This window comes from Anser cygnoides, chromosome 3, assembly GCF_040182565.1.
Source record: "Anser cygnoides isolate HZ-2024a breed goose chromosome 3, Taihu_goose_T2T_genome, whole genome shotgun sequence".
Lineage (NCBI taxonomy): Eukaryota > Metazoa > Chordata > Aves > Anseriformes > Anatidae > Anser > Anser cygnoides.
The window spans coordinates 45,574,301-45,597,098 of NC_089875.1; the positions used below are offsets into that span (position 1 = coordinate 45,574,301).

Consider the following 22,798-nt stretch of genomic DNA (forward strand, 5'->3'; position numbering starts at 1 on the left):
CTACCCTACTGAATCATTACTTGCCACAGCATAGATAAAGAAAGCTGTAGCCTAGCTGCAGCTTTAAGTAGCTTTGTCTTTAGCTTTAGGAATGTGTTGAATCATCCTGACTATAATTATTGTAAAATCAGACCATACCCTTGCATGAGATAGAGGCTGCCAATTTTATTACAGCTGATGAAAACTGATCACTTATCTGAAACATGAACTGTGCAAAGTAATCTCTGTTCTTGCTAACATTCTGTGTAATATTGCATATCAACATGGAGTACATGCTAATACAGTGTGGAGAGAGAGAGAATAAGTACATGGAACGTTTCCTATTGTAGTCTAGGAAATTGCTGCAGTTGTCCCTTCTCTTTTTAGGTGAGGTGTGTGTGTGGTGGTGGTTCTGCCCGTTCCTACTGGCTCATCCTTCCTGGAGAAGAAGCAGTAGCAGCAACAAGATGGGACTTCCAACTAGTCTTTTGTCTTGTCATTGTTCTCCATTTCACACTGACAACCGCTGTGATGGTTGTGCTGGCTCAAGCTTCCTGACAGTCTGCCCCAGGTCTGGAATAACTTAGGTCTGAAGCCTGCTCCTCTCATCATATATCACTTGGCCAGCTTACATCTCCAAGCCTATTTCACCTGTGGAAGCTATGCTGTATCTCTATCATTCCAGGAGCTCCACTTATGTAGCTACGTCTTCGCATTTCCAGCTCCTACAGCCTCTTTCCTTTTTCCTCTTTCTCATGTACATAATTCGCTCTTCCTAGTGTAAACCTGTTTTTTCTTTTCTTTCTTTTCTGTTCTGGTCATCCACAACCATGTACTTTACTGTTCTTTCCAGAGCTCCTTCTGCCCTGATATATCTTTCCTTCTCAAGTCCTTCAACCTCAGTGTCTTGCAAGGGTCCAGAGGTAACAGATGCAAGGACTGGAAGAAAGTAGCTTTGGGGAGGTAATGGCCATGAGGAGGAATTGAAGAGAGCAGTATCGCTAAAGCTCACCCCCAGAAGGTTGGGATTTCTCCTTCAGTATGAAAAATAAACATCTTTAAATGCAGTAGCAGTTATGAAGTCTTGTCAGTTTAAACTCTGCTTTTAATGTAGAGGATTACTTCAGAAATGAAAAATTCAATAGTATAATGTTGAAGAAAATTATAAAAATTACATGGATGCTGGGGAACAAATAGTCATTATTGAGTGCCAGAGCAGAGAGAGGTGTAAGAAGGAAATCTTGGCTGGTAAATCTTTAGAAACAACTGTGTTAGTAAGAAGCTGGGTAAGAAGCTACCCTGAGTTGTTACTTGTTTATAGTGAGATGAAGAATAATGAATGCAGTGAAAATGTATTTGCATGCTAGCATCGTGTATACTGCTGTACTTATTTTTTCCTTTATCTTTCTTTAACAGTAGGAATAGCTGGATGTCTTAATACCATGCTGTTTGTTTAATTTGAAAACCTTAAATTGCAACAGTGGTTGAAAGTAATGTGTTGTGTGTGTGTGTATATATATACACATATTGTGTATGTGTATATATTCTCACACATACATAAACTTAACACATACATAAACTCACTATACCTATCCATCTGTCATATAGAATAGAATTCTATTCTATCCATTGAGTAGGAGTGTCTTCTTCAGGTCTTTTCTTATATTCTACAGAACAGTATTTTTGTTGTGAGTTTGTGTTATTTCATCAACATTACACAAAGGAAACCAGGGCAAGAATGTATCAAGCATCTCTTGAATGGAACATGGATATTCCAAAGCTTACAAAAAGGTCATTTTAGAGCTATACTTGTGAGGCTGTGCCAAATTTAAAATATTGGTTGAAGAAAAACACTAGAAGAGAAAGCTGTAAACTGTACAAAATCATAACAGACTAAAACTCACGTAAGGAAGAAGTTTTTCTGCATAGCATGCTTACTAGCAGGTTTTTGTTTATATTTGTACTGTTTGTGCCAAACCACTTCCCGGTTGTCACCAAGTTTAGATTAGTAGAGTTATTTAGGATTTGATTATATACAGAACCCTTAGGACTGGATCCAAAATAGTGCAACTTAGGTACTGAAGTCTGGGAGAGGAAACCACAAAAGACATGTCTAGCTCTTGCAGCTTGAGGTATGATTAAAGTTTACACAATTGAATTGCTTGCAGAACTTTAGGCCTTATACTGCTTGCTTTGAAGTTCTATGATCTTGATTTAATTGAGCATATTAATGCTTATTAAAAATCTCAGCATATTCTTGTTTCCTTAACAAAGACTCTTGGCACCAAATTGTCCTCAATTGTTCAAGGACATGCCATATGTTGATGATAGAAAGCTCATCTGTCTTTGTATACAGGTTCTTCTAGCAGTAATGAAATGAATCGAATATCTTTTCTAAAGGATTTTAAGCCTGTGTCATAAATATCACCTTCCAAACCCACCAGAACTCCAATTTGAGTATTACATTCTTTATGACCTTCTTTTGCACCACTTGCACTTTTGTTCTGCGTTCGCTTAACACTCTTCCCCAATTGCAATGTTATCATCTTGTCATGTCCTTATTACTAGTTGACTGAGAGAGACACAATATTTGAATGCATGCCTGTTCTGAATGACTCATGTTGGCTGGTTAATGGTTTTCAAAACAAAGTCACTTAATGGCTGTTCTGGTTTGAATTTTTGTATGCTAATTACTCATTTACACATCTTGTGGAAATATATTTATCACTAGACTTTTATTTCTCTGTCAGATTGGATTTAAACAGTGGAGCAGGTTAAAAATTTCTGGATAGAAATCAAGAAGACTGTACAGCTACTGAATTTCCTAATGAAATGATGTTTATGCTAATTACACAGTCTTTGGAGATGTGGTGATGATATTGCTATAGATTCATGAAATAGCTTAGTTTTCAGATCATTTCCTCAGGAAATGGCAGGTGGAGGTTCACTGCTCTTCTCAGCCTGAGGATACTGATGGAAATCATCCACTTATCACTGAAGTGAACCTTCACTCTTCCCTTAACTTACGTCATGGCACACAGGGCAGGCTTCAGAGAGAGAGAGAGGGAACAAGAGAAATCGTGGTGTAGCACGGAGGAAACAACATCCACCTAGGAGGGGGGTGTTCTGTTTTCCTGACCCTGCTCTCAAAACTGCTTATGACATTTTTTTTTAGCGCAGGTTGTTACTAGACCCTACTGGTGCCATTAAGCTCCATTTGAAGCAATGAGCAAATGTTGCTATTCTGGCTGTAGTAACTTCACCACACTTTGACAAATAGTCATTAGAGGTCTTATACCAATCCTGACAAGGTGAACGTCCTAAGCTGATAATAATGTATTTGCATTGCCTTAACTTCTTTTTTTTTTTTTCAAATAGTGATTTACAACTTAATTTTGTTTTGATGCATAAGATCACCTAAAGAAAATTGATTACTGATGATTACCAAATTATTACTTGACTTTGCATGGTTCCCGTTGGAGCTGTGAATGTTTTGCTTTGCATACTAATGTTTAAGTCATGTAGTAAAATAAATTGACTGAAATATCAAAGTTGTGTTCCTGTTTCTCAGTTTGGAAACCACTGAGATACAAAAATGGGTGTCAATTTGAGATCAGACTATGCAGATTCAGAACTTTAGTGTTAACAACACAGTTGTACTGCTGCAAAATATACTTTTTGAACAGGAGTCCATTATCACCAATGGCAAATATATTGAGGGTATTGTGTTCTACCTGGGAGCACAGAGGTTACATTCATTTTCAGAGAAATAGCAAGGTTTTTGGTTTTCTCTCCAGGGCCTTTTGTTTCAAAATTCATTGGTCTATTCACTAGGAAATGTATATGTGTAAAATGTAATAGGAAACTCAGAAATTATATAGTATTTGAACAGTCAGCTACTTTTTTTCCTAGCTGTGGTGACAAACCTGTCTGAAGGTATGCATTTGCCTGGAAGGTGTGGAGTGCTTTCTGAGACAGCTATTGATTGATGCCTTTAGCATAAGCCAGCCAGCCAGTTTGGATGATATTCATGGTATTTATATGTAATCAGTGAATTAGATAGGGATTCTATTGAACTGTGTCCTTTTAGGGGAAGCAACAAATACGGACTGCAGAGTGTGTTAGCATATCCTACTACTTTGTGTTTTAGAATAGATTATCATAAATTAACAGACTATAAAAACGCGAAGGGATAAATAACATTCAGCTTGCTATCCCAACTAGTATACTTTTTATAGCAATATTCAGTAGCAATTGTAATTTGAAGCTACAAGTATGGCTTTAGATTGGAAAAGTGTTACTGACAAAATGTCAGGGCAAGGACGGAACAAAGGATTTATATTAATATTTGATCACATGTATTACTGTTCATGCTTCATAAAGTAAAGGAGTGTTGCTGGAGGTAAATATGCACTTGTCTAGGGAGTGTTTTTTATTAGACTGTGATGACTGCTGACTGAAGAAAGAGATGGTGAATAATATCCAAAGCACATAAAATAAGGGTGCTCTGTAACTTAATGAACACCATCCTTTGGGCAAATATTGTCTTTCTCTTTTGCAATTGTTCTTTTTACAGAATATATATACAGAGCTAATGTGAGAATGTGTAGGCTTTGTCTTTGTTAGAAAATCAGTGGCACAGTGTAGTTTATTTCATCTGTTAGAACAGGCTGTGGTAATCTTTAGTTTAGGAAGTGAAAGCTCCTATAGTCTTTTTAGTTCTGAGTGCCCCACTTTGTCTTGCCATTTGGGGAAATTTCTTGACAAAGTACTGGAGCACGTTCCACCCATACGCCAGTTTTCGTAAGGAATAGAAGATTCCTGGCAGTCGAGAACTGATTGCGGGAAATGGCCTTGAGGTTTCTGTGATGTATTCAGCCAAATCAAGAATGTGAATGGTGGGGAAAGGAAAGAAGGAGTTCAAACTGTTTATATTTAGTTCCCTGGAGAAAGACGTTTGTAGCCAGTAAAAAGGTCAAGGTTTGCCAATGTGGATGTTAAAAAATCAGAGGTTTAAAGATAGCCCAGATTTAATTATTTAAAGGTATGAAGCCAAAACTGGTCCTGGTATGAATGAGTGCAATTACTACTGAAGTCAGTGGAAAGTGTGCCCACTTATGCCAGGGATAAGCATGGCTTATAGTTAAATGTTGGACTACTTTGGCTGTATAATGTAGTTAGACTTTGTAAAGATAGTTGATTCCTTAAGGTTTTCTATTTTTACTTCTTTTCAGATTCTAAATGTTATTTTCATCTATGTGAGGAACAAGAAAAGTAACTTTAAACTAGAATTTGCTGAAAATATTCCCTGCTGGTATTATATATTCATTTTCTGCTTTAATGTGAACAAATTTTAATTGCTCATTCATTCTATGAAAGCTAAAGTCCTCTAATTAATCATTGGAATATATGATTTGCTAATGAATGGCCATGGGCCATTTCACATTTGTATAATTAATCAATATTTTGCCCATGTCTATGAGAAGGTGTAAAATTTGTTTTGATGACATGAAACTTTCTTGACATGCTGTTGGGCGATGTTCATGCCTGGTATGGTTTGCTGTCCCTTAGTAATAAGAAAGTCTTGAATGAAGATAGAAAGTACAATTTGAAACTTCCTTTAAGGATCTGGGAATGTATTGAGGCCTTACTGCTTTTAAACGATTTTTGTGGTGGCAACCTCAACCTTTTTCTGAAGACCTTCTTAATAACTGAGGATCATAATAAATTGTTTTCTACTGCAAAGAAAGTCAAGTGAAGTTAAACTAGTACGTATTACAGGGAGAGGCTTTTGGAGTGAAGCTTTTTGTAGGGTCAACTGAAAACTGAAAAATAGAAAAAATATAGAATAGGTCCAGGAAGTTTGTGTAAACTGAATCTTGCCAGCTTTACAAAGCCAAATAATGCTTCTGAAGTTCTGATAAAATATTGTTAGAAGTAGATGAATGCAGTAACCCAATGGAGTTGAGACTGCCATAGGTCCCTTCCCCTGGGTCCAACCAGCAGTGAGGCTGAACTTCTGTTCCCAGTTGGCACATATATACATGTACACAGGACAACATAGACAACAACACTCAGCACTCATACAAACATGGGCATCACTGGCAGCCTCATCATATTTCCCTCTTTGGATGATTTGGATGAAAGTCCATTAGTGGGAAGATTTGCTTAGGCAGAGCCTGTCCAGTAGCTGGCCCTGGATCTCTGCTGTCTCCAGCTGCTGGCACCTGGGTAAGTGTGCCTCTCTCTCCTGAGACTGTAGCCCTACTCCAGCTGCTGGTGTAGACCAGCACCCTTGCACACACTTAGGATTAATCCAGGATTAAGATTTAGACTTTAGATGCTGTTCATCTGATAGCTGGTCCTAGATCTTTGCTCTTCCGAGTTGTCCTATTCAGCTCTACCCCCCTCCTCACCTGCCTCCACAGGTGGGTGGGTTCCTCAGTCGAGCCCCTACCGATACTCGCACAGTCTAACAAACTATATATTGTTTATTCTTGAATGGACTAAATATTTAGCATCACAAGAAAAGTTATTTGAAAATAATTTTAATATTTCAGGGGTCAGCATTCAGCACTCAGCAACCTGAAGCTTACAATCTTTTTGTGACCACGGCTGTAGGCGATGGCATCAAACTCTGGGATTTACGAACTCTCAGGTAAGGCTGAATTAGCCTGGAATTAGCCTTGGAATAAAAAGACATGCTTTGTCTCTATTCAGAGTTGTCATACTTCCTGTGGTATACTATTAGAAAATAGTGTGTGGAATCAGATCTGCAGTCAGGCCTTTAAAAAAGTATTATGCATATTATTAAGGGATATTGGGCTAACTGGAATTTACTTATTTTAACAGACCAAACATAATGTTGAGTAGATTTTTACCCTTTGGTTCCTCAGTTGCAGTTACTTATGTGAAAACCATTAAATAGTCAAGATTTATCACCCATGTCTTACCCACCTTACAGAGATCTAATTGTATATATAAAATAGTATATTGATGCTAATGGTATTTCCAAAACAGCATGTCATTACTGCTAAAGGAGGTAAAATTTATGATCCAGCTTTTAAAATACAAATGTAATTGTAACAGCATTATTATAAATCATTTATACAGTTCTATAACTATGCATAATATTCTATGATAAACTCAGAACAAGATGCTGCACTTTTCGCTGTTGTACTTGGGAAGTGTATGGGACAGAGGGAGAGAGTGGCAGGGAGGGAACACTGCACAGGAAAGGAAATACTTGGGGCAATCTCTTTTGTGCAGGCTTTTGTGCAGGAATTATATTAAAAAAAAAAACAATTTGGATGGGAAAGATGCTTAAGTCTTTAAGAATAATTTAATATTTGCCTTGTGCATATGTAAACATACTTACTGAAGAATTTATTTTTTTAACTTTTTTTCTTTTTTTTTTTTCTGATATTGATTTTTCTGTTTAGAAATGCATAATGGTTGTTTCAATTATTACCAAATTTCTGTGGTAAGAATACATTAAACCTATAGGGGGCACATAAGTTCTTGCCAAAAGCATTGCTGTTATTACCTGTACTGAATGTCAGAAAGTAATGAAACTAGAGACTGCTGAGGTCGGAATCCGTTACCTTCTTATGTTTTTCTAATAAGCTGTTCAAACCGTGTTGCTAGAAGAGTAATGAAAAAGTAGAGAGTTTTTCACAGATCACTTATCTGTCTCTTCATTTCTAAATACTTATATAAGTAGAGCAGGTGAATGGTAAAATAGTTAAAGTGTAAAATCTGTGCAATCAATTAAATGAATATGTCCTGGGAAGAGGGGAATAATTTATGTATGTTCTTGCTCCATATTTAATTTGGCAAAGTCAGTGTATTCTAGTGTCTGCTGAGTTCTGCTAGCCAAACTTCAAAAAATTTATTCAAGTCCTTAATTATCCATATTTTCAGTGTGCGCAATAGGTATTGTGTAAATATGTATGCTTGTTTCACACTACACAGCAATCAATGACAGTAACCATTGTAGAGGAAAAAATAGAGCAAATAAATCACCATTTTGCTATTGTTTGTAACTTTTTTTGTGTGAATAAAAACCACAAATTTTTAAAAATGAAATTTTCCCTCATTCCTCTGGCCAGAGGTTAAAACTTCTGTATTTTAAAATCTACTCTTCAGTTCTCATAAGGAAGAAAACTGTTCACTTTTTCCTAATGTGTTCACCAGGTGTTTTTTACATAAATAATTTTGAAATGGTTGAGTTTGGAAAGCTCTATCTGAACTTGGAACAAGTCTTCACCAGAGTGCTAGGTGTACTATACAGTTACACAGATTGAAAACTTTTGCTTTTTTGTTCATAGGTCTTGTCCAATCAAATCCAGTTCATCCCTTGTACCTAGAGGAGAGATTAGTTCCTAAACAATCTTATGATGGGCCAGTTCCTTTAATCTCTTGAAGTTGCTGATTTGTAAAGGTGGTGCATCTGCCATTACTGTATTTTGAATGGTCCCGCTGGAATGATCTCTCTTTTTCTACTTTTTTTTTGGGGGGGGGGGGGGGGGGGGGGGGGGGGGGGGGGGGGGGGGGGGGGGGGGGGGGAGTTGACAGAATAAGGTTTTTTTTTTTTTTAATTTTATTTTTTTTAAGTGAAATCATTTTCCAGTGTTTTGAAATATAGCAAAGGTAAGTCAACCTTCTGATTTGTACTGTTTGCAGAGTTGTGGATAGTAACATCAACTGCAAGAACTCAGCTTTTATTGTCTGTTTATTTTGTTCTAAATATTTGCCTCAGGCATCCACAGAGAAAACAGTTTTTCTTTCGTTTAACCTGCTTATTGCCCTTAATGAATTTTATCCACTGATACTATATTTAGTGACACTATAAAGTGAAAAATGCTGATGAAATGGGAAAATTTGAGAGCATGGTGCTCTGGAAAGCTGCAGTTGAAATCATGGGAAATCATTTTCAAAGATTCTGCACAATTTCTTCCTTAGTTGTTTCTTTTGTTCAATTTCTTTAATGATGATTCATTTTTTTTCATTCTTCTGACTTGCATTGCTTTTATCATTATTAACTGAGGAATCACAGCAGAATGCTCAGGTTCTTTTTTGGTCCTTGCTTAGAGTATATCTTCAGACACTTTATCCTGGCCTGCAGCTTTATAGGCTTTGAACACAGTGTTTGTTTTTTTTTTTTTTCTTCCTTTTTTTTTTCCCCTCTGAGTTTCACAAGACTCTTTCCATTCAGTCTGTATTATCAAACTCTGTTTTTTTTTTTCCTTTTTCCCCAGTGAAAATTCATTTATGTATGTTTTCTCTTGTTCTTGAAGTTGGTGAAAGTGTTTTTGCACCTTCCACTTTCATCATCCTTGGTGGATAAAGCTGTAAATCCATCTGCATCTTTCACTTTGGATGGTTTGGAGGCATTCCAGGGCTACTTCAGAGAGTGCCAGGAAGTCTTATGGGTTCCTCTGAAGGTGGTACAAGAAAAGACATTTAAACTTCTGATGTTGTCAGCCAATCTCACACAGCCAGGTCATCTTGCCAATAAATGAGGGAATCTTGGATCATATTAGTGACTTTTGGACTTACTCAGACTCCTGCTTCATTTACTTTGAAATGCATGGAGTTTTGAAGTTTCATCTGAAGATTTTGAATATTTGTATACTTCTCCTGCATTCTTCTCTTCATTATAAATGTAGCTAAGAAAAACTTCAGACAGTCTACAAAGCAACATAAAGATCTAAGGAGGTTAGATCTTTTTGGAAGAAGAAAACTCTGGCTGCTATTCTTTCAGGTTACAATAATGAATTAACAGGCTTTGTGAATGCATACAGTGGGGTAAGATAATGACCTTTGATCATCTTCCAAGACACTGTGAAGACATCGCGAAGAGCATTTTAAGTCTGTCCTGTCTAAAAAGAATGGCTAGTTGGAGGACAAGTGAAAATATTATCTATGGTCCAAGTTGGAAGCAGTGAGCACAGAAATTAAATTGAGGTTCAATGGGAATCTAACTGAGAAGAATATTAGTTACCAGCTTCAGGGTTCCCAAGAAAGCGTCAGACTAAAAGTTAATAATCAGGAGGTACCAACAACATTTGATGCATGCTTACTTTTTTGAAAGATTTTGTGTTCTTCATGATGAAACATTGTAGACTCCTAATTGCCCATAAAATATAGAAACTTTACCATTTTATCTCTTTTACAGTTTTATCTCCTCCTATCTCTCTGGTGAATGTATTTGAGACATCACAACTCACCCCCCCCCACCCCCCCCCGCGGAAGTCAAGAGTAGCACTGATTCATAGGAATCTGTTCCTGTTGCCTCTACCATTTAATGTCCATCTTTTGATGAAAAAAATTGGTGGGTCCGAGTATAGACTAAGTCTCCTTATCCACCAGTCCTGCCTGCTTTCAGTAACTATGTTCATGAAGACATAGGGTAGTGAGAGACAGATTTATTTCTGCAACCTGCTGCTCTAAAATTAATGCATAGAAAGAGCACAGAAACCTAATTAGGGAAAATTCCATTTCCTTACACAATAAAACCATGACAACCCCAAATGGCAGACTAGACTAAATACCAGCTGCTTTGTTATGTTTGTGTCCTTTAAATTTCACATGACAGTTCTTCTGTCTTACCAGTCTGCATCACTTCATTTTTTTTGTTTCCTCCAACTTGCAGATTAGATAATTGTGATTTATAACATCCAGAATAAAGGAAGTTTTTTTCCATTCATGATACTAGGGGGAAACCATGAATTCAAAGTGCTGCCCTCTGCACTTTATCAAATGTTTAGAATATTGACTAAACACTTATGCTACAACTAAGTTTGTTTGCCAGCAAAGTTACATGAATACCCTTATCTTCATGATTGGCTGATATTGAGAAAAATCATCTGTCCAGATTTCGGCAGCAATTTGCTGTTTCCCTTGTATGTCACATTCCAAGCAATCACATTCATAAGAGAAGTTCCAGAATGTGAAATAGTGAAAGCTTTTCTTCTTCAAGGTGAATTTCTTCCTTCTTGCTCATCAGTAAAATGTGGCTAAAGTCATGGTGTTATACAAATTCATCCTTCTTTATGACACTAATTGCATGGCCTGGCTTTGTCTCAGATTTTCAGACGTAGCTTAACTTGAGCTACAGACTGCACTGTCAGGGCCCTGCACTGGGCTCTAACTGCTCTGAACAGCCTTGGGCCCCCACCTACACACTCTGCACCTTGCTCCAGGTGCTCCTTTTAAATGTAGGCTTGGGCATTCAGTCTGCCAGAAGCATATTGTAATTACACCTGTCTCAAGTTATGCCTCCAGCCTTGTTTTCTGCATGGACCTTAGACCTACCTTGTAGGTAGTGTAGGTAACTTGCCTTGAGTTCTGTTTGCAGCCCTGTCTTCAGGAAGTACCTTGGGCACATGTTACAGTCTTGCCTCCTTCTTCAACCCCTGCTATTCCTGACTGGACTCCATGGGTGGACCCTAGACCTGGTTCATCACCTCTCCTTTTCTGGGACTGACAATGGACCTTGTTATCAGGTCAATACAATATCTGTTCAGAAGTTTTTCCTATGTCTAGATGACCAGGAAGACACGGTTTCTATAAATTTCTGAGGAAAAAACCCTTCAGAAAGGACAAAAAGCAGGACCCAGGGAACTACAGGCTGGTCAGCCTCACCTCAAGCCCTGGGAAGGTGGTGGAACAACTAATTCTGGAAAACATTTCCATAAGCATGAAGGACAAGAGTCATCAGGAGTAGTCACCATGGATTCACCAGAGGAAGTGATGCTTGACCAACTTAATAAACTTCCGTGTTGAAATGACTGGCATGGTAGACAAGGGGAAAGCAATGGATATAGTCTACATGGACTTCAGTAAGGTTTTTGATGCTGTCTCCCGTGAGATTGTCACAGAGAAGCTGATGAGGTATGGGATGGATGAGCACACAGTGAGGGGGTTGAAAACTAGCTGAACAGCCAGGCCCAGAGGGCAGTGATCAGTAGCACAAGGCTTAGCTGGAGGCCAGTAACCAGTGGAGTACTCCAGGGGGCAGTACTGGGTCCAATCCTATTCAACGTCTGTTTTAATAATCTGGATGATAGAGCAGGGTGCACCCTCAGCAAGATTGCAGACAACACAAAACTGGGAAGAGTGACTGAAATGCCAGAGGTCTCCTGACAGGCTGTAGAAATGGACTGGCAAGAAGATCGAGAAATTCAACAAGAGGGAGAGCAGAGTCCTGCACATGAGGAGGAAGAGCCTCAGGCACAAATACATGCTGGGGGTCGCCTGCCTGGAAAGCAGTTTGGCAGAAAAGGACTTGGAGATCCTGGTGGACCACAAGCTGAATGTGAGCCAGCAATGTGCCCTTGGAGCAAAGAAGGTTAATGTTGTGAGCTGCATCAGGAAGTGTTGCTAGCAGGCTGGGGTAGGTGATCCTTCACCTCTACTCAGCCATGGTGAGGCTATACCTGGAGAACTGTGTCCAGTTCTAGTCTCAGTATTACAAGAAAAATATGGAGCTACTAGGCAGAATCCATCACAGTGCCACAAAAATGCTGAAGGGACCTGGGCATCTCTTCTATGAGAAAAGGTTGGGAGAGTTGGGACTATTCAGCCCAGAGATGACAAGGATCCAGGGGGTAGAGGGAAAGGAATCTCACCAGTGTTTGTAAATACATTGAGAGGCTGTAAAGAGGGTAGACCTAGTTTCTTTTCAGTGGTGTCCCATGGCTGGACGAGAAGTGATGTACACAAACTGAAACACAGAATGTTCCCTCTAAAAAGTGTTTTTTTTTCTTCTTTTTTTTTCTTTTTTTTTTTTCTTTTACTGTACAGGTGACTGAGCACTGTCACAGGTTGCCCAGAGAGCCTGTGGAGTTTCTGTCTTTGGAGATACTCAAAGGCCATCTGAGCATGTTCCTGGACAACTGTCTCTAGATGATCCTGCTTGAGCAGGGGCTTGGACCTGGTGACCTCTGGAGGTCCTGTCCAGCATCAACCATTCTGTGCTTCTATGAAACTAGCACTTGCTGTTCTCTACTTGTTACAGAGATACAGAGATGGAGAATTTGCTGGGACAGCTGTTGTGATATGTAATAAGAAAACAAGATGGAAAAGGACAGTTAAAACCGGGAATTAAATTGCAAGGGAGGAGTGGGACAGTGGTCAGGTTCTGTCAGATGTGCTTGTTTTATATGCAGAGGTGGGGAGAGCTGGGAAAAGTTACCATAGCCCCATATTATTGCTATTTAATATACATTTTTGGTCTTTTTAGAGCACTGGGCTGCTACTATGTCATGTTTGGGGAGGCAGATGTGACAGCTGCTAAATTACCTTTTCTGCTACTGAGATTGTCAGGGGTAAGATGTTGTGAGGAGCCCCCAGCCAGTATCACCTTTGGTGGCAGCAGCAGCATGCCTCTGGCTCACTCTGAGGAGTTGAGGAATACAAGTTCAGCTGCTCTAACTGTTTGCTGCTGAAACAGCCATTCCTCATCTCTTTCTGGAAAAAAGCAGTGTATGCTTATTGGACCACAGTGAAGACTTTGGAAGAATATTGGATTGTTTGGACATACTGAATTTCTTCTGCAGATTACTCAAATTCATGATAATGCTTTGAAGGAAGATCCGAGAGAAAAATCAGTTTCACCCTCTTTCAGCCTCTGAAAAGATTTGCCAATTCTTTATACAAGACAGCTTTTGACATTAAGGTAGTATCTCCAGCTAGTATTATGATCTTGTGCAACTAGATCATAAGCTCCCCTGGCAATGTACTTTAATAGAATTCCTGCAGCCACATGGAACTCATCTCATACATTTTCTAACAATTACACTTTGAGAGCATTAGGGTCAGACATGCAGTTTGAATGAGTTACCTTCAATTTTCAGAGACTTCAGTTTCTATCTTTACTGTGAACTAACTGCTTGATGTCATCCTGAGCAAGATATATGCATATACATACCCAGAATTTGATTACTTCTTGGTCTCTGGTCAACCTGAGGATCCCATGATGTTTCATCTTTTTTTCTTTTTCTCCCAGAGATTTGAGTTATCTTGTTACCTGAGGATAACAAAGGAGAACTGGATAAGCAGTGGCTGGAGTTCCTCCAAATTTGGGATTGGGGATACATTAAAATATACAGGTTGGGGAATGTGTGGTCCTTACTGGATTCTGTTGGTGAAAGCATCCTGAGCTCCTTTGTGAAGGGTTCAGTGTGTGTTTTAAATGAAACCCACATGTACAGAACATCTGAGGTAGCTACTACCCCTGTCAAGTTATACTTAGATTTTCATAGTCTCAATGGATTGATTTGCTAGTATTGAAATGTCTCTGAGCAAATACCAGAGCACTGGGACAAAGTGATAAAGTAAAAGGCAAGGTGGTTAAAAAAGAAAAAAACTTTGGTCTGCTGTCAATTTTGAATGCAGCAAGAAGAATGAAATACTCATTCTTGACAGTATTCCCTGATTTATAAAGACGTGTCTTATTCTGGTATCATTCTCTTACAAAGACAGAAACACCACGTTATGTTTTATTCCCCCTAATATTCTACAAGTTGTTTGTGACATAAAAAAAAAAATACATATTTTGGAAAGTAGACTAAAAGCTGTACATTGGAAAACATAGGGAAAACTTGGCTGTTTGCTGTCCCTTGCAATTACCAGATGTTTGCCATGGTAACTCCTGAAAAGTTCTGACCAAAGATTTATTCTTAGGAGCCTGGACAGCATGCCAGCTGGCCAGGGAAAACCTGCAATATCCAAAATAAGTTTGATCACCACCTGTTGCTACTTAACAGAACAGGAGGGAAAAAAAAAAGCTGAAATAAAAGAACTCCTAGAATAAGCTAAAATTATATGCATTATATCTATTTATTCTAAGATTTCTTTTCACTTCTTTTCATCACTGTGGTACCTGGAGATATCTGGAGTTAATAGACAGTATATCACAGTTTCTGCTACATTCTGTGGAAAATTTAACTAGAATTATTATTATTATTATTATTATTATTTTAAATGTCTTAGAGCACAATTTTGAGGGGGCAGGATAGTAATAGAACATATATCCTGATTATAATGGCAATTCTGAGTAGGAAAACAACTAAGAAAGTGGAATCCAGGACGTTAGTTATTACTGTGGGTGTACTAGCAAGGTGGCAAGTGGTACTGTCCTATGACTCAGACTTTGTTTTACATTGCTGTGGTGTAGCATAGAAAAGATCCGTGGAAGCCTTGTAATTGTGTAAGTTCTTATGCATCCATTCGTAGGTAGAGTAATTGAGTTATTAGTCATAGCTGCAAAGGAGTTAAATTCTTTTGCAAAGAAGTTGTTGTCACTGATTTACTAGGAGACTTTTCTGTGAGAAAGAGACAGTTCATTAGGGAAATTAGCATTTACAGGCCCTGAGAATGAGGGCTTAAACACTAGGAGTTAGTCTTCATGGCTAGTGGTCTACCTAAAAGAGAATGGTGCTTCCGAAGGCATATTCAGGAGTGACAGAGAATATATGAATATAATTTATTTGCCTCTTTGAAAGTGTAATTTACATGTGTATTCTGTAACTTGTTCTCCATTACATAACCTTTGCATTTATATGTGCTAGAATGCTGTGTTTGAGAGGAGACTGAAACAATTGCTACTGTCCTTTGCTGACAACAGGAAACTTGAGTAGAGGCAGGTTATTCAATGGCATTGATTAGTTATTGAAAGTCTATGGACAATGACCCAAGACCTATGGTGGAAACTGAAGTAGAAGAACGTTTTTATATATTAGTCATAGTAATTGACTGTCTCTATAATTTACTTTTTTTTTTTTTTTTTTTAACTGCAGTATTCTCTTAAACTGGATTGTTTACAAGATTATTATGGTAGAATCTGCCTGAAGTGAAAAGTCTGGTTACTCTATACTCAAAATGTCCATTGAAATCAGTAGTTTTGTTATACAGAGATTCAGCCAAATATGCGCTGAGAGTTAGGCTCCATAAAATGATGCATTTAAATGCATTCAAAATTGTCCTTTTTATGGTTCGCTAAGTGATAGCCATTGGATCAGTCTTAGAGTGATGTTTTTGTTTAAGTATGGCTGTTTCACCTGGGTGAGCAAGATCAACTTGGCATTCAGACATACATGTGTGTGTAAAAAAGAACAACGTGGTATAAAAATTTAGACATTTCTGCACGCAAATTCAGTCAATTGAATTAACACAGTGTCCATGATTTCACTGGCCAGGGAAAAGTGTATATCACAGGTGTTGGCAGTTTTTACTCTTTCAAATTTGTTCCTGGACTTAGCATACATGAAAAGAAGAATATATGACAGCTGTATAATGGCACAGCTTTTGTTTTGTAAGAAGAAAGGCAGTGTGATAACATTCATAATAAAGGCAAAAGAAAAATGCAGATTATGTGTTTTGAAATGACATCTTCTTGTGGGTATAAAAAATAAGATTTGAAATGAGGCACACATTTACAGATAATAATTCTGAATGTGATTGAAACTCTAAGTTGTACATGTATTAAATGACTTTTAACATTGAAACAACTCTAAATCAGACTTTTTTCCCTTTTTTTTGGTATGACTAAAAAACTATCACAGTTCTTTACAACCAGGGATTTTTTAAAATGGATAGTAGTCTTCATCTCATTTGAAAAATATGTTTTTAAATGGCCCAAGTGTGCTTAGCTATCAAAAACTTACTCCACATTGCTAGTAATGCTGCTTTGCAATATTAACATTAAATATGGGAAACTAATTCCTTGTGTTAAATTTAAATGTATTCCTTCCTTTAGACTGAACTAACACAGATAAGTAAGAAGCTATCTACAGTTGTACTGTAGATAGATTTATGACTTTGGAGTGTCATTTGTATACTGCCATTCTTGATTTTATAAGATTCGATAAACAAGTGCATGGAGTAAGAATGCAAATAGAGCAACACAGATTAAATATTCAGATTTGGGTATAAGAAAAGCAAGCAATAATTATTTACATTATGTTTCAACATGCTGCATCTTGATTTGATGGAAATTGCCTGAGGGAGATTTATAAAGCTTCACAGTGCACGCTGGCTTTCACAACACCCTCCCCTTAAAGCAGGGTTGTTTTGGCTTTCCATGCTGAGATAGCTAACTGGGGGTAGTTTGACAGCATGCTTCACAGTTCCTCATTTCTAGATGCTAGTGATGTTTCTACCTTTGTAAACAGAACAAGGCCAAAACATAAGTTGGGCATTATCCTGGAGTATTGTATGTTCATTTTATTTTCAATTTTCACAACATTTTGGGACAGAGTTATTTATAACTTAATTTGTGCGTTTGCCTTAGTTAAGTTTGTAGTCTGAGGAAAATGAATAAGGCTTCAGCAGAATTTCAAGAAAATGGTAGTAAAAGAGCTAGGTTGTTTCTGTTATTAATGACTTCCTGAAACTCTTCTGAAGGTGTGAACGTCGATTTGAAGGGCACAGTAGCCGCTGCTACCCATGTGGAATTGCAGTATCTCCTTGTGGGCGGTTTATAGCCAGTGGATCAGAGGACAAGTGTGTAAGTAATGTTTTTATTTATTTTTCTTCAAAACTGTAGGAGCTGCTTGTATTGTACACAACATAGTCCTTTCATGAGTGTTCCTAGGATTCAGCTTAATGTGCAAAACTGAGGAGGATTATACTTTTATATACCTAACTACTATGTAGCAGCCACATCTGATTCCTGTTCTGTAGTTTCTTTGTTTTGCTTGGTTTTGGTAAATCCCCAAACAACAAAAGTTTACCACTTTTAGTCACTTGTTAGGACGTTATTTCTCAAAGTTTTCATAGTGTTTAACTCTCAATTGCCACATGCCATCAAAGATGATGAGAATGGTATCCCCTGTAGCACAACTTTATGTAGCGTATGTAGTGTGTATATTATCTGCCCACTAGGAACTACGCAGCCACTACATGTTAATATACTTAAGCTACCAAATACAGAATGATGAAGCTTTCATTACTGGTTTTGTATGATCCAGTGATGCTACAAAGTGAAAAGGCATCCAACTGTATTTAGAACATTAAAATTTACGGTGACTTTGAATGCATGTCCTCCCCAGACAAGGTCTCTTCTCACTCACTGTCAACTGTATTTAAATTAGCTACGCTTAGCAAAGAGTCTTAATTAAAAGTGTATTGCTACCTTTTTGAATATGTACCTAATTTTAACTCAGTAAGTCCTGCATTGTTGGCACGATGTTTTCCTTGGTGTTTGTTGAGAGATAGACGCTTGCAAGCTTGTCGTACAGGCCTTTGAAACTGGGCTGCTCTCACTGCATGGGGCTGGGTTACTTGTAAACACATAATTCCAAAACAGTTGGTTAGAAAAACTGTTTAACTTTCTTCTAGGTCTTTCTAGGTGACTCATTAGGACTATGACACAGGGTTTCTGGTCAGCTTCAAATTCAGAGCAAAAGGAATTTACTGTTGTGGCCAGTTTTGAAATACTGGCTCCAATCATGTGTGAAGGTTAGAGATTTTATTGGCAGATTGCTGTAGGTTTGGCAGTAGCTAATGTATTCTTGTCATTTCCAGGATAAAATATATTCTTCAAGTTTCTGGTAATTTGTATTTGAAAATGTAGTTTGCAATACAGTATAGAAGTTTCTTGTGTTGTCCTTTAAACAAAATGTACCTAATATTGATCCCAGCTCATGACATACAAGGTATAAATATATTTAGTTGAAATTTTAATTAAGGTCATTGATGAATAAAAAAAATATAAAAGAGGTGTATATATAAAAAGAGTTGTAAGTTGTAAGTTGCAGTTGTAAGGCCTTTTCTCTTTTGAGTTAAAGTTTTTGTCTGGAATTACTGCTGATAGAAGAGAGAGGCATAGAGCATGGTTTTGCCAGTAGTCCAAATTTTTGGCACATGGTTGCTCATCATAGGAAGCTGAATAGCTGGACTGCATCCTGCTCCAGTTGGCATATAGTCCCTGGTGGGCCCAGTGCCAGTCAATACTTTTTAGTGTGGCTCTTGGGTTGGAATTTTGCATAATTTGTATCACATGTTTGTGGAGATCTTTCATTGTTCTTGTTGCACCCTCAGGAAAACCGAGTCAAGTTTCAGAGTCTGAGAAACTTGCAGAAAACTTTCTACAACCCTACTGTTAGGACAAAATACAGATCTGGGGCATTTTTAGAAGGCCTCTCTTTGAAACATTGACACTGGATATACTTTTGTGTTTCCTTTTGAAAAATAAAATTGAGCATGGCACTGAATTGTCCATTCATATTGTTAAACTAATAACTTCCTGAGAGATGGACTGATGTGCAACTGTAACAGTGTTAGATTATCAAGAAGCCAGATATTTTTGCAGATTATATTCAATGAATGAATATCCATGGGAATTGATAAAAGTTGCATAAAAATGGAGGAATGTGAATTATATGAGTGAATGTCCATTGGAATTCAAAAAACGGCATACAAATGCATCAGTGTGGATAAAAGGTTATTTAGTTATCTTGTAACTTTCCACTGACCAGTAACTACGTCTCAATCATCTTGGCATTTGATTTATCAAGTGTGACGTTTGCACCCCATGGTTAACAAATATGATTGATTTTAAAGCCAGAAGGGGCAGAATTGGAATATGATTGAGAGACATTAATCTTGAACTGCCTTTTATATTTCACAATATGTAACGTGTTTGACAGAGAAGAATATGTGCTGGCTGCATTGATTAACAGCAAAATCAAAACCATATTCTTACAGGGCACAGAATCAGAAAACTAAAATATGTTGTTATAAACAAAGGGTTGCAAATTCTGCCTGCCTTTTACTCCACTTATGAAGTATACAGCCTATTTTATACTACAACAGCTTGGTATAGCTTCTGTTTGGCTGAAGTAACTCCTTGTTTTCATATGAACTGCTTTTGTGTCTGTTAGTGTGAAATCTGTACATATTGTAAATCCTGGGTTGAAAGTGTTCCCCTATGTGGCTACTTCCAGTTCTTGAAGAGAACCTTTATCAAGAACTATATAGGAAGTGGCAGTCTGATCAAGGCAGGTACCCACTGTATCATGGTTTTGAACTGTGGTTATCTTTTCCATAATTTATACTGATTAGAAAACCTAGAAAGTTAGCGTTTCTTATATCAGTTCCTCTCTTCATCTTAAATAGCCTAAGTATATAAATGAGGCAGGTTTACTTTTTTGACATTATTTCTGGCCATTTTACAGGTGGACAGTTTGAGGTTTCTAACTATCAAGCAATAGCGCTAAGGATGTTAGACAAATATTCCAGCTGGGCTGAGATTTCCATTTTCCTGGGCTCTGTAGAAATATGTTTACCTAAATATTTTCTGACCAAAGAAATCTTATTCTGAAAGGATAAAAATATCTGGATAGTATGAAATACTGATTTTTAAAATAGAAATAGCTAATCCTTTTCCTGTGTTCCATGTAGTTCTAGCTAACTGTTTTACTTCATGTCTAATTAGGTTCTTCATTTTTGTCTTTGAAGACCTTGAGGCTCTTTGAATAAAGTCCAAGTTTCCAGAAATGAAGTAGGGAATGCAGAAATAGAGATTTGGGTCTTTAATTGTTTTCAGATTCCTGTTTGCTCTCTTTGAACTGTAGATATTAAGGGGCACGTTTTGGCCCCAGTGTTGAAATGCAATTTGCTAGCATAAAATTCTGTGTCCATGTCAAGTCTAAAAGGCTGGGCTCACAGTTCTCACTGACTGGCTTATATTGACAACCCAGAGTTTTTTTGGCATAAGAGGTGGCTACATCAGTAACAAAAATGCAAGGGTATTGTATGAAGTTGTCTTTCATTTTATTTATTCTCTTGGTTAACGTATAGGATTTTTCCTATAGCAATGCCTTTGAAACATTTTCCAAATCCAGGATTAAGTGGATTTTCTCCAAAATGTGAAGGCAGCAAAGCTAGAGAGAGTAGGATTGTTCCTTTCCAGAGGGCATCAACACTGAAAGGAGGAACAGGAGACAGGATACGTCGATTTCATGCTTATACATCAATACTAACCACTTGCAGAATTTCTAAATGTTTACATTTGTGCAAAAATTTGTTTTACAGTGAATTCCCATTATACAAATGATGCTGGATACAGAGATTGGTCATGGGGGCATATCCACAGCATTCTGCAAGCCTGTGAATGGTTGCTTGTTGCAAACCTGGACGTAGTTGTACTTGCTGACTAGGTTGCATTCTACATCTGGCATAACACAAACAGTAGAATTTGTTTGTAGTTGACAGTTCTAAATAGTTACAGAGGTTGTTATTCCACACAGAATTTCAGACCTACTGAGCAATATTCTGTAATGTTTTATCACCAGATATTTATTAAGCCATAAAATTGACCATTTAAAATCAGACAATCTCTTTATGACTTTCTATATTGGATTAAACTAGTAAATTCTTCATTAAGGATTAAAAAAAAATTACATTATATATCAGAATTCTTAATTTTCATCTGTAATTATATCAATATGTGTAGCTTTTAAAATATTTCTTATTTTGCCACTCTTAAATGTATTAAAAATGCAATGCTGCTTTCTGTTAAACTCATCATCTGCTTTACTTGGTTGCATATATTTTGGCTTTGAGAAACCATAATGAAAGGAGCTTTATTATTTGAAATAATTTATTTTTTCCCTCCTTACTTTCCCTAGTGCATGAATTCCTTTTATTGGACATCTCACAGTATACTGACATTTTGATAATGTTTTATTCATTGTAGGGAAACACCTTTTTGCTTCAGCAAAGTTTCAAATACTGTTCCTTAATAACACACAAAACCAAAAAAATACAAAACTTTATGAAAAGAAAACTATTTCAATGTTTGAAACACCTTGTATGAGCTTTAGCAAATCACTCTGTGATGAGAAAGATCTGCTATAGATGTACATATATGGAGGAGATAGGACATGCTAATAGGACAGGCAGAAGAAGACTGGCCTGGCTGAACAGAGAGGAACGAGATCAGGAAGAAAAAGAGGGCTTATAACCTTTGAAAGAAGTGGCAAGCCACTCAGGAGGCCTACAAGGATGTTGTGAGGCTGTGCAGGGAGAAAATTATAAGGGCTAAGCCCAACTGGAGCTATATCTGGCTACTGCTGTTAAAGACAATAAAACGTGTTTTTATAAATACATAAACAAGAAGTTGGATGTGGGGGGAAACATAGTGACAAGAGATGAGGAAAAGGTTGAGGTGCTTAATGCCTTCTTTGTCTCAGTCTTTAGCAGCAAGACCAGCTGTTCTGTAGGTACCCAGTCCCCTGAACTGATAGACACGGAGAGGGAGCTGAACAAAGCTCCCATAATCCATGAGGAAATGGTTATTGACCTGGTAAACCACTTAGAGGTAAGCAAGTGTATGGGGCCAGATGGGATTCACCTGAGAGTATGGAGGGTGTTGGCAGAAGTGCTCACAAAGTTACTTTCATCATTTATCAGCAGTCCTGACAATTCAGGGAGGTCACAGTCAACTGGTGGTTAGCAAATGTGACACCCATCTATAAGAAGGGCTGGAAGGGGGATCCAGGAAATTACAGGCCTGTCACTCTGACCTCTGTGCCAGGGAAGCCAGCGGAACAGATTATCTCAAGTGCCATCACGTAGCAACTACAAGGCAACCAGGTGATCAGGCCCAGTCAGCATGGTTTTATCAAAGGCAGGTTCTGCTTGAAAAAACTTGATCTCCTACCACAAGGCGATGCGGTCAGTAGATGAGGGAAAGGCTGTGGATGTGGTCGACCTAGACTTTACTAAGACTTTTGACACTGTTTCCCATAGCATTCTCCTGAAGAAGCTGGCTGCTCAAGGCTTGTATGGGTGTATGCTGCTTTTG

General features: G+C 37.8%; 1 protein-coding gene across 6 annotated transcripts in view; it reads left to right on the forward strand.

Annotated features, from left to right (window-relative positions):
- The window catches only part of WDR27 (WD repeat domain 27), a 132,460-nt gene that overhangs the window by 44,977 nt on the left and 64,685 nt on the right, over positions 1 to 22,798 (forward strand). For 5 of the 6 annotated variants that reach the window (XR_007157531.2, XR_007157529.2, XR_007157530.2 and 2 more), the window contains 2 exons: positions 6,540 to 6,637; positions 17,392 to 17,494. Coding sequence is in view for 3 of the 6 variants with exons in the window: in XM_048045909.2 (XP_047901866.1) it covers positions 6,540 to 6,637; positions 17,392 to 17,494 (201 nt within the window). In the remaining 3 variants the exon portion in view is untranslated. Of the gene's footprint in view, positions 1 to 366; positions 1,672 to 6,539; positions 6,638 to 17,391; positions 17,495 to 22,798 lie in introns of those variants that run through there. The other variant, XM_048045911.2, reaches the window with a different exon arrangement.